The sequence below is a fragment of the Delphinus delphis genome, chromosome 11, assembly GCF_949987515.2.
Source record: "Delphinus delphis chromosome 11, mDelDel1.2, whole genome shotgun sequence".
In the NCBI taxonomy this organism is placed as follows: Eukaryota; Metazoa; Chordata; class Mammalia; order Artiodactyla; family Delphinidae; genus Delphinus; species Delphinus delphis.
Window position 1 is genome coordinate 34,485,499 of NC_082693.1, and position 13,260 is coordinate 34,498,758.

The following is a 13,260-nucleotide window of genomic DNA, read 5'->3' on the forward strand; positions in this document are numbered from 1 at the left end:
AAATCCTCTGCAAGACAGGAAAAGCAGTGTCCAGAACACATGTTGAGGGGGTGCTGATTGTTTAGTAAGTTGCCAGTAGAAAAGAACTGCTTGTGGGTATGGGCGGGATCCGAGGTGTCCCGGAAGAAAGAGTGGTCAGAAATGACCACAGCTCGTGTTCTTTCCGCTTTCATGCCTAAAGGGCATCATGCAGTGTGTGGAAATTGTTCATCAGATTTCATAATCAGTTATGTTCCTTCTAGTTTCTATATGTTGTCTCGAGTCATATTAATGGATTTTACTTTCTTCTTAGGTTTTACTAGAAATAATAACTGGACTTCCAGCTGTGGATGAACACCGTGAACCTCAGTTATTGGTAATTGAAAGATTTCATTTTTTCCAGTCCTTTTCTATATGCATTTAGAATCTAAATTTCTGTGGGTAAATTTGGTATCTAGAAATGTCATTTTCTATTGGCAGTCTTTCTGTTGGCAATTACGTAGTGGCATATGGAAAGAGCATCAAATATTTCTAATCTCAGCTCTGCCTTGAAATATTTGTGAAGCTTGGAAAAGACACATATATTCTATGTTCTAGTTTCTTTGTGTCTAAAATCACAATAGGGCTATGTGATTTATGAGGTCTCCTCTGGTATATGTTTATTTTGTTACTTTCATGGTGATTACTAATAGCAGAGAGGAAAAGCAACATTTGCTTCCTTTGAAATTTATATCAGAATAGAATTGCTAATAAAATTCTTCATCCATTTCTATTATGGAGTATTTTTTAATAAAGTTATCATAGAAAATTTTACCTGTGTGTTATATTAGGCATTCATTGACAATTATATAAATAGACTAACTGAATGCTAAAACTATAGGAAAATTATGCCATGCCTTTTTTTCCCTATATATTAAATTTTAAGAACTTGGAGAGTCTTCTAATAAAATTAAAGACTTACAGAAATACCTAGTACTATATATAAGTTTTTCTTAAAATTAGTTAAATAACTACACTGACTTTATTCTAATTTATGTGTTCTAATGGAACAAGCCAGTGTGACAAATTCAGACAACATGTGTATACCAGATTATTCCCCTAGAATGAGGATTAGAAAGTCAAAAGGTATAATATATTTGCTCAAAGGCTTGGTGCCATACTTTTAAGAAATACCATAATATCTCTATATTACAATATTGCTACAAGTGTCCCTTATAAAACTATATATTACAAAGCTTTCCATGGGTTCCTGGATATGTAGTAATGAATATTACATGCTATATAGTATTTCACATTAAAATATATTTATAAAACATAGTTGTGAAAAGTTAATATTTTTGTAATATTTCATAATATTTTACAGTAGCACATAGTGAAATTTTGTCTTATCAAAGAAATAAAATCCTCTGTCCCATTGGTTCTTGGAGGTCAGGAAAGAAGCCTGGGCTGGAGTTACAATTTTTGAGCTGTTCGTGTACAGGCATTCCAAAGCTTTGCGTGTTGATTGGATTATACAGAGAAAGTGTGTAGGTGGAAAATATAGGAGGAAAAAGTTACTGCAAAGTAGGGTTTTAAATGACAAATTTATTCTCTCATAGTTCTGGAAGCCAGAAGTCTGAAATAAAAATTTTGTCAGGGCTACATTCCCTCTGGAGACTCTAGGGGAGAGTCTTCCCTTGCCTCTTCCAGCTTCCAGGGGCTGTTGACATTCCTTGACTTGTATGCACATCCCTCCAATTTCTGCCTCTGTGATCACATTGTCTTCTCCTTTGTGTCTTTTTTTTTTCTTCTTTCTGTCTCTTAAACAGATGCTTGTCATTGGATTTAGGGCCCACCTGGGTAATCCAGGATGATCTCATCTCAAAATGCTTAGCTTAATTACATCTGCAAAGACCTTTTCTCCAAATACAGTCACATTCACAGGTTCTGGGGATTAGGACTTGGACATATCTTTTGGGGGCTACCGCTCAACCCACTACACCATTCTAGTCCACCTCTCTCCCGATTGATTATCTGTTCATCGTGGCCCTGCCCCCTTTCTCTTCCTCGCTCTTTCTCTTTGATTCAACAGTGTGAGTACACATAGACAAGTGTGCCTGTGCAGGGAGGGGCTCTGCATTCAGAAGCTGGAATTGCGTCATCAGAAGCACAGCAAAGAAGCAGACCTCCTTGTGCTGGCCGCCAGTAAATACTGCTGAGTACATGAGAGCAATTAGCTCAGACACATAAATACAAAAACCAATAGGCGGGTTTCCCTGGTGGCGCAGTGGTTGAGAGTCAACCTGACGATGCAGGGGACACGGGTTCGTGCCCCGATCCCACATGCCGCGGAGCGGCTGGGCCCATGAGCCATGGCCGCTGAGCCTGCACGTCCAGAGCCTGTGCTCCGCAACGTGAGAGGCCACAACAGTGAGAGCCCCGCGTACCGCAAAAAAAAAAAAAAAAAAAAGGCAAATGGCTGAAAGTTTCTAGGAGGGAGGTATATATGTATGCATAAGTAAGTAAGTAAATAAATAGAGCTTCTCCTAGATGTCTTCAATTCTTAATAAGGTTACAACGGTAGATAGTAAACTAAGAGTAAATGTTATTATGATGTAGATTAAATAATTTAAATGTATTCTTTTATAATATAATTGATAATATAGGTTAATTATAATATAAATATTATTTATTTATAAATACATTTATAAATTTATCTGATTTGTTTCCCTTTTATTTGACACTCAAAGTTTTAACATTTGTCTTAAAGCTGGATATTAAAGAAGAAATTGAAGATGAAGAAAAGACAATTGAAGATTATATTGATACGAAGATGAATGACATTGATCCCACTTCCATTGAAACTATGTACTCTGTTGCCAGTCAATGTCTGCATGAAAAGAAAAATAAAAGACCAGACATTAAGAAGGTAATTTTTTTTACATATATTTAAAAAGTGAAGGAGGTGGGGTTTGTCATTTTTTCCTAAGTGTACATTTCAAACCAACTATTTAATGTGGTTCTTTTGTTTTTTCTATCTTTCTTTCTTTATAAAAGGTTCAACAACTGCTGCAAGAAATCACAGCTTCTTAAAACTTTACTGGAATAGACTCTTGGGTTTTTATATACAGCTATCTAAATCATTTTTTAAACTAAGATTTTTTTGTAAGCATTCTTCTTTACCTTTGACAAGGCAGCATGATGAAGTGCAGTGGTTATTAAAGCTTGTGTAGAAGCCCCAATATATAGAACAAACAAAAGCAGAGCCACTGTAGCAACACTTAGCCCTGCTTTCACTCTGAGGTCTTACCGTAATCCCTGAGATCTCCTTGGAACCTTACCAAACACAGTATGAAAACTCAGAATTAACAAAAAAGAGGACTGAACTATAGGGTGAAAAGACCCTGGGCTGAAGCCTGACTCCACTACTAATTTTCTGTAAAGCTTTGGGCAACCTCTTAGCTGCTTTGAACCTTGGTTTTTTCACCTGTAACGTTGGACTAATTATCTACTGTGCCTCTCTGACAGGTAGTCATGAAAATCAAGTGATGCAGAATATGTACAGGCACTTTGTAACTTGTAAAGTGATATAAAATTTAATGTTTACATAAATGATTATAAAATCCTATTACAGTCATTTGTTTATAGGGTCATGTTCACAGTGTGCTATTTTAAGCAATCATTCACCATAAGCCAGTTATGCCCTGATGATACTCCCATGATGATATGGCCATTGTTAGATTATGTTATATGGGAAATTTGAAAGCATTTGCAGATGCAGTTATAGTCCCTCATCAGCTGACTTTGACTGTCAATAAGGAGATGCTGCTTTGGGGGCTGGACCTAATAAGGTGAGCTTAGAAGAGCTTACAAGAAGTCTGAGAGATTCTCCTGTAGGCCTTGAGGTAAGCTACCATGTTGTAGGAAGGCCACATTGGCTAAGATCTATGGGTGGACTTTAGGAGATGAAAGCTACCTTCCAGCTATCAGCCAGCAAGACAAAATTGGAACCTTCGTTGTACAGCGTCAAGAAACTGAATTCTTCCAACAACCTAAATTAGCTTAAAAGAGTGCTCCAAACTTCAGATGATACCATAGCCCCCACTGACACCTAAATTTCGGCCTTGTGAGAACCTCAGTAGCAAACATGGACTTCTGTGCCTGGACATGCAGAACTGTGAGATAATAAATAAGTTGCTATAAGCCACCAAGTTTGTGGTAATTTTTTATGCAGCAATAGAAAATGAATACAGATATTCTCATGATGATTCTCCAACGGGGATACCCCATCATGTTCACAGGTTCTGTCCACAATACCAAGTATCTGCAATTATTCATTCATTCAATAATCTTGGTATCATTAGTTCTTTCATTAACACACTCAAAACAAGAGTATGTAGAGTGAGCTATAGTAGAAGATGATCATCCTCTATATTGTACTGTTTAGACCTTCCTAAATGCTTTCTTGGGAAACAGAGATAGTACTGTTTTCAAATCACCTTTATAAACTAAGCATTTAAGCAAAAAACATTTGCTAGTTGAAAAGCAAAATAAATAAAATGACTTGGTCACATTAATCTCAACATGAACTCACATAATTTGAGGCACAGTATGGCTTATAACCCTGAAAATAATAATGTTATTTTAAAATATAATGAGGGACTTCCCTGGTGGTCCAGTGGTTAAAACTCCATGCTCCCAATGCAAGGGACACGGGTTCGATCCCTGGTTGGGGAACTAAGATCCCATGCCCCGTGGCATGGCCAAATAAAATAAAATTATTAAAAAAAATTTTTTAAATAAAATATAATGGGGCTTCCCTGGTGGCGTGGGGTGGCCCGTGAGTTAACTATTACTTGAAATAAAAGCATATATGTAAAATGCCATGGATGTAGCTGTGGTTATGGGCTGTGACCAAACCATATTAAAAATTTTTTAATGAGTAACCTGTTTCATTGATTTTGAAAATTTCACAGTATAATTTGGTAGATGTTTCCATTCCATCAAATGGAATTGATATCAGACTTTCCAAAATTAGGCATGGCTTCTCTCTCAGGATAAGACTGTACCTTAACTCTTTTGAGAGCCACAATACAGTCAATCCAAGATTCCAAAGCAAGATTCCACACGGTTTCATGCCTGATGGTGTGTGATGCATCGTGGACCCTTGAACTTGTGTGACTCACTTAACTCTAGGAATGAACAGCAGGGGGGTTGCCCTCAGCTTGCAGCTGAGCAGGACTTGACTAAAGTTCTGAGGAGAATAATGTACAGGCTCTTTTCACTGTTTCCTCAAGGCAGAATTTAATGGCCTGTGGCATGGATCGAGAAAATATGAGAAATGATTAACAAGGACCTAGAAGAACTAAAAAACAAACAGTGATGGACAACACAATGAATGAAATGAAAAATACACTAGAAGGAATCAATAGCAAAATAACTGAGACAGAAGAATTAATAAGTGAGCTGGAAGACAGAATGGTGGAAATGACTGCCAAGGAGCAGAATAATTAAAAAAGAATGAAAAGAGGGCTTCCCTGGTGGCACAGTGGTTGAGAGTCCGCCTGCCGATGTAGGGGACACGGGTTTGTGCCCCATTCCGGGAGGATCCCAAATGCCGCGGAGCAGCTGGGCCCATGAGCCATGGCCACTGAGCCTGCGCGTCCGGAGCCTGTGCTCCACAACGGGAGAAGCCACAACAGTGAGAGGCCCGCGTACAGAAAAAAAAAAAAAAGAATGAAAAGAAATGAGGACAGTCTCAGAGACCTCTGAGACAACATTAAATGAACCAACATTTGAATTATGTGTCCCAGAAGAAGAAGACAAAGAGAAAGGGTCTGAGAAAATATCTGATGAGATTATAGTCAAAAACCCCATAACATGGGAAAGGAAATAGCCATCCAAGCTCAGGAAGCACAGAGAGTCCCATACAGGATAAATGCAAGGAGAAACACACCAAAGCACATATTAATTAAACTAACAAAAATTAAATTCAAAGAAAAACATTGAAAGCAGCAAGGAAAAAGGAAAAAATAACATACAAGGGAATCCCCATAAAGTTATCAGCTGATCTTTCAGCAGAAACTCTGCAGGCCAGAAGGGAGTGGCAGGATATAATTAAAGGAATGAAAGGGAAAAACCTATAACCAAGATTACTCCACCCAGCAAGGATCTCATTCAGATCTGACAGAGAAATCAAAAGCTTTACAAGCAAGCAAAAGCTAAGAGAATTCAGCACCACCAAATCAGCCTTACAACAAATGCTAAAGGAACTTCTCTAGGTAGGAAACACAAGAGAAAAAAAAAAAAGACCTACAAAAACAAACCCAAAACAATAAAGACAATGGTAATAGGAACATACATATCGATAATTACCTTAAATGCAAATGGCATAAATGTTCCAACCAACAGACACGGACTGATTGAATAGAAACAAAAACAAGACTCATATATATGCTATCTCCAAGAGACCCACTTCAGACCTAGAGACACATATAGACTGAAAGTGAGGGGATGGAAGAATATATTCCATGCAAATGGAAATGAAAAGTAAGCTGGAGTAGCAATACTTATATCAGACAAAATAGACTTTAAAATAAAGACTGTTACAAGAGATAAGGAAGGACACTATGTAATGATCAAGGGATCAATCCAAACAGAAGATATAACAATTGTAAATATTTATGCACCCAACATAGGAGCACCTCAATACATAATGCAAATGCTAACAGCCATAAAAGGGGAAATCGACCGTAACACAATCATAGTAGGGGACTTTAACACCCCATTTTCACCAATGGACAGATCATCCAAACTGAAAATATATAAGAAAACACAAGCTTTAAATGACATTAAACAAGATGCACTTAATTGATATTTGTAGGACATTCCATGCAAAAACAACAGAATACACTTTCTTCTCAAGTGCTCATGGAACATTCTCCAGGATAGATCACATCTTGGGTCACAAATCAAGCCTCGGTAAACTTAAGAAAATTTAAATTGTATCAAGCATATTTTCTGACCACAACGCTATGAAATTAGAAAGCAATTACAGGAAAAATAGTGTAAAAAACACCAACAGTGGGCTTCCCTGGTGGTGCAGTGGTTGAGAGTCTGCCTGCAAAAAAAAAAAAAAAAAAAAGCAAACAATAAAAAACACAAACATATGGAGACTAAACAATATGCTACTAAATAACAAAGAGATCACTCAAGAAATCAAAGAGGAAATCAAAAACACATAGAAACAAATGACAGTGAGAACACATGACCCAAAACCTATGGGATGCACCAAAAGCAGTCCTAAGAAACTTGACAGCAAATTAATCCTACCTCAAGAAAAAAGAAAAATCTCAAACAACCTAACCTTACACCTAAAGCGACTGGAGAAAGAACAAACAAAACCCAAAGCTAGTAGAAGTAAAGAAATCACAAAAATCAGAGCAGAAATAAATGAAATAGAAGTGAAGAAAACAGTAGCAAAAATTAATGAAACTAAAAGCTGGTTCTTTGAAAAGATAAACAAAATAGGTAAACCTTTAGCCAGACTCATCAAGAAAAAGAGGGAGAGGACTCAAATCAGTAAAATTAGAAATTAAAAAGGACAAGTTACAACTGACACCACAGAAATACAAAAAATCATAAGAGACTACTACAAGCAACTCTATGCCAATAAAATGGACAACCTGGAAGAAATGGAAAAATTTTAAGAAAGGTGCAACCTTCCAAGACTGAACCAGGAAGAAATAGAAAATATGAACAGACTAATCACAAGTAATGCAATTGAAATTGCGATTAAAAATCTTCCAAAACGGGCTTCCCTGGTGGCGCAGTGGTTGAGAGTCCACCTGCCGATGCAGGGGACACGGGTTCATGCCCCGGTCCGGGAAGATTCCACATGCCATGGAGTGGCTGGGCCCATGAGCCATGGCCGCTGAGCCTGCACATCCAGAGCATTTACAGGTTCCAGAAAATAGGACAAATCTCAATGAATTTCAAAATATTTAAATCTTACAAAGCATGTATTCCAACCACAGGAGAATGAAATTAGAAATTAATAACAGAAGGAAATTTGGGGAATTCACCAATATGTGTAAATTAAACAAAACACTCTTAAATAGCCAATGAGTAAATAAGGAATCATGAGGCAAATTATAAAATACTTTGAGAGGAATGAAAAACACACAACAAAACTCATGCAGCAAAAGCAGTGCCCAAAGTAGACACAAAAATTTCCCCCCAGAATTCTAGCAAGCTGAATCCAGCAACATATAAATAGGATTACATACCAAAACCAAGTAGAATGTATCCCAGAAATGCAAAGTTGGTTCAGCATACAAAAATCAGTGACTATAAAACACCATTTAAATAGAATAAAAGACAAAACCCACATGATTACATCAATAGAGAAAGCATTTGACAAAATCCAACACTCACCAATTAAGAATAGAAGGTAACTTAACTTCCTCAATCTGATAAAGGCCATCTAAAACAAAATAAAACAAACACCCCCTCCCCCCCATTAGTATCATATAGAATAGCCAAGAATAGCCAAAATATTATTTAAAAAAGAAGTACAAAGTTGAGGACTCACATTTCCCAGTTATGAAAATACAGTAATCAAAACAGTGTGATGCTGGCATAAGGACAGACATATAGATCAATGACATAGAATTGAAAGTCCAGAACTAAACTCTTACATATATGGTCAATCGTTTGCCAAGACCATTCCATGGAGGAAAGAATGTTTTTTTCAATAGATGGTGCTGGGACAATTGGATATCTACCTGGAAAAGAATGAGTAGGACCCTTACCTCACATCATATACAAAAATTAACTCAAAATGGGTGAAATACCTAAAGGTAAGAGCTAAAATTACAAAACTCTTAAAAGAAAACAGGTGTAAATATTTGTGACCCTGGATTAGGCAACTGTTTCTTAAATCTGACACCAAGAGTACAGAAAAAACAGAAAGAAAAAAAAGGATAAATTGGACTTCACCAAAATTCTAAACTTTTGTGTATCAAAGGACGTCACCCAAGAAAGTGAAAAGACAATCAATAGAATGGCATATGTGAAAATAATATGTGATTAGAATCTACTATCCAGAATATACAAAACACTCTTACAGGCAATAATAAAAATAATTTCAAAATAGGCAAAGGATTTGAATAGAAATTTCTCCAAGGAAGATATACAAATGGCCAATAAGCACATGAAAAGGTGCTCAGCAGCATTAGTCATTAGGGAAATACAAATCAAAACCACAATGAGATACCCCTATAGCTATTACAAATATTGGTGAGGATGTGGGGAAATTGGGAACTTTGTACATTGCTGATGGGAATATAAATGGTGCAGCCATTGTGGAAAATAGATTGGTAGCTCTTCACAAAGTTAAACATAGAATTACCAATGACACAGCAATTCCACTCCTGGGTGTGTATCCAAAAGAACTGAACACAGGTACTAAAAAAATACGTGTACACATCTGTTCATAGCTTCTCCCAGAACTGGCAAATAGTCCCAAGGAAGTAGTAGCCCTACATACTGGGTTCATCGCTTTGGATTTATGTTTTCTCCCATATCTTGGTTCTATATTTCATCACTACCTTAGTAGCACACTGATGCCTTTGAGCAGAATTTTTCCCCTAGTTTTCCTCAGGGAAAGGTTTGATCTGAATTACCCGATATTTTCCTAGTTTAAGTAGAATAATATTGATTCTATCCTGGATACTCTTCTTTCTAGACCTTTGTATCTTATCTACTTATGGAGTTTCAAATATCATCCATATGCATATGGATAGATTCTTGTAGTTCTCATATTTAGCCAACCAGTCTGAAATATATACCTTTCTCCCAAACAACTGCACTTCCTGGAATTTCTTGAACATGACATCTGTGTATCTGGGCATATGGTCGTCCATCTTTCTATTCCGCTTTGAATGCTCTTCCCTCTGCTGTCCACCCGGCAAACTCATAACAGTTTTTTAAAATTCAATGCTGGTATCCACTCCACAGTCTTTTCTGATTCCCCATGCAGAAGTAGGTGCCTCTCCTCTGTGTTCCCACAGTATCCCAAGAATAATTAATAATAATAATGTTATGTACATTAATTTATAAACTTATAATTTTAAAAAATTATATGTTGCACTGTTTTTATTAAATAATTTAAGGACTATTCAAAATGCTTCCCCTATATTAACTTATCTCTCATAACAATCCTATGAATCTGATGACATTATTATTCACATTTTATAAATGAGGAAATTGAAGTGAAGTAACTTGCCCAAGATTATGCAGCTATTAAATTGCAGAGCTGGAATTTTAACTCAGGCATCTGACATCAGCCTGTAAACCTTTACTATGCTCTCTGTCATCATATTGATCATAATCATCTTCTCTGTCATTTGCTGGGCTAACTGTTAATGCCAAGCATTATGTTAAAGGGCATGATCACATTTTAGAGCTCTATAATGTAGGTCCCATTTTTTTCTTATTGAGGAAATTGATGCCCCCAAATTTAAGTAACTTCTCCCTTATGTTCATTGTGTTAGATTGCAATTCTCCACTCTTCCCTAGATCCATGCCCTTTACAATATGGTTTTGTAATTCTTCCCATCAAGAGGTAAATTTCATTTCCCTAGTCCTTATATCCAGAATGGCCTTGTAATTTGCTGTGGTCAACAGACTGCAGGAAAAGTGACGTTTCAGTTCCAAGCCTGGGCCTCCAGAGCCCCTGTGCACCACTTTTCACTTTCTCTGTCATGGGACGCTGCCACTGCCATGAGAACAAGCCAGGGCTAACATGCTGCTGCTGAAACCATGCTCAGCAGAGAAAAGTCATCTCAGATGAGGTCATCCCAGACCAGCCAACCTGCCAGCAGACCACAGATGTGAGAGAGGTCAGCCAACCGGAGACATGTAGAAAATAATTGCTGTTTTAAACCCCTACATCTGGGGGTAATTGGTCATGCATTAGTATGGTAGCAATACATAACTGATTCAGTCATATAGCCAGGAAGTGACAGCATCTCTCTCTCTCTCACACCCACACACACACACACGTGTGCAAAAGTATGATCCATGTGCTCTTATCCATACAGCTTGATAATAGGAGAATAAGAAATTAATTTAACCCCCATTCCTGAAGGCATGAATGTGGAGGGGGCACAGGGAAACCAGCACAGGAGGTAACATAGGAAGGAAGAGGAGGGGAGGGGCCACGAAGAACTTTCCAACCCCTTCAAACTGACTTGCCCTCTCTCTGTCCCTTTCCTTTTTTTTTTTTGCGGTACGCGGGCCTCTCACTGTTGTGGCCTCTCCCGTTGCGGAGCACAGGCTTCGGACGCGCAGGCCCAGTGGCCATGGCTCACGGGCCCAGCCGCTCCGCGGCATGTGGGCTCTTCCCAGACCGGGGCACGAACCCGTGTCCCCTGCATCGGCAGGCGGACTCTCAACAACTGCGCCACCAAGGAAGCCCTGTCCTTTTCTTAAGAGACCCATCCCTCGACCCCTCCCTCTTCCCTCCCCCTCCCCCAGACCTGGAGGATCCTTCAGAGGGAGGTTCAGACCTCTTTCTCTTCCTTTGCTGGTGTAAGCCATGGTGGTGTGTGCTTCTGTGTGAGAAGTAGGTTTTTGAAGTTCCTGTTCTTTCCGTTCCCAAGTCTCTGGGGCTGAAAAGGAGGAAAAGATATTAGTTATCAGATTTTTAAAATGTAAATAAAATATACTCCCCCCCCACACCTCAGAAAAGCACCTCTTCCTGTTAAGCGTCCGGAGGTTTATAAGGCACTACCGCCAGACTGGATTCTAGCAAATGCAGATGGTAGTGGATCAGCATTAGCCATTGAGTAGAACTTAGCCTTTGGTCTTTCCAGAACAGAGTCAGCTGAATGAGGATCCCCACGGGAAGACACTTGCTGCTCAGGAATGAGTCAGTACTGGAGTCTCCTGGGGTAGAACCTATAATCTTCCGAGGGCAAGAGGTTGTGTCAGTGCTAGTGATGTTTGCTCTGCCCAGAAATACAGCAGCAGAGGCCAGAGCCTCTGTCCTGAACCTACCACTGCTTCAATGTGCTCCCTTCCCCACTGTCCAAGGAAAGGTAAAATCTCATTCTTTTATTTATTCAACAAATAAAATATCCACTATGTCCGAGACACTGTTCCAGGTGCTGAGGATGCATCAGTGAATAAAACCAAGTCTCTTTCCTCCATCAAACTTGTATTTTAGTGGAGGAGACAACCAATATATATACATAGATATATAATTCCTAAGTGCTTTGAGGAAAAATAAAGCAGATTAAGGTGAGAGGACAGGGAGTACACTTGAGCAGAGACCTGCATTGAGGGAGGAAGACACGTAGATATTGGGGTAGAGGAAGCCAGTGTGAGAACAGTACACTCAGCGTTCCTGAGGCAGCAGTGTGCCTGGTCCTTCAGAGGTCCAGCCAGCAGCTGAGCTGCAGCAGACTGATCAAGGGAGGTGGAGATAGCCATGGGCCAAGTCATGCAGAAGTTAGTGGGCAAGAGTGAGGGCTACATTTTTTTCTATGAGATGTTACCTTTCATTGTAACCACTATAGACCAATATACAGGAATACTTAGAAAGTTTGTTGACTGAACGGGGGGAAACCCTCACTTTATATCATTTAAGACAAACTGTACCCAGTCATGGCTACACATGAATCATCTGTGTTACTATGTGACTCCTGGGCCCACTTACTCATCAAAATCTCTGGAGATGAAGCCCCAGAATCAGTACTTAAAAAAAAACTCCAATCCTCATAACATATGGTTGTATATGCAAAGAAAACGTGTGAAAGGATTTATACCAAACTACAATATGAACCTCAGGCACATGATTTTAGTTCTGAGTAGAAATGCCATAAAGAATTTAACTTTTTAAAATAGTTCTCAAAATCATACCTTTTAAGGACAGTTCTGTCTTGGTGAAACTGCTACCAAAGACATCCATCTTGTAATATAGCTCTAATAAAAAGGATCAATTTGATACTGAATTGCAAACTGGAATGCACTCAGTATTTGCTGGGTGAATGTCTTTTAACAGCTTACTGTCAAGTATGTCGGTCACCCTATTGTACTGGGTTGCTGCTATCACAGTAGGAACTAACTCATGACGTTTCCATTACTGCTGCAGTAGTGGAAAAGTTCTAATCTAGGAAAGCACTCTATTGACACAACTTGCTTAGGTTTCAAACTATTTAAAATCCTTTTTGATTTAGATAGGTTAATTAACAAATAGATGAGTGGGCTATCTAACCTATCACCAGGTATTGCATT

General features: G+C 38.5%; 1 protein-coding gene across 3 annotated transcripts in view; it reads left to right on the plus strand.

The window, feature by feature from the left end:
• IRAK4 (interleukin 1 receptor associated kinase 4) overlaps window positions 1–4,915 on the plus strand; it is a 31,034-nt gene extending 26,119 nt beyond the window's left edge. For all 3 annotated transcript variants that reach the window (XM_060024611.1, XM_069541197.1, XM_060024612.1), the window contains 3 exons: window positions 293–355; window positions 2,729–2,887; window positions 3,016–4,915. In XM_060024611.1, the coding sequence (XP_059880594.1) occupies window positions 293–355; window positions 2,729–2,887; window positions 3,016–3,051 (258 nt within the window). In that variant the 3' untranslated portion in view covers window positions 3,052–4,915. The remainder of the gene's footprint in view (window positions 1–292; window positions 356–2,728; window positions 2,888–3,015) is intronic.
• The last annotated feature ends 8,345 nt before the right edge of the window (window positions 4,916–13,260 follow it).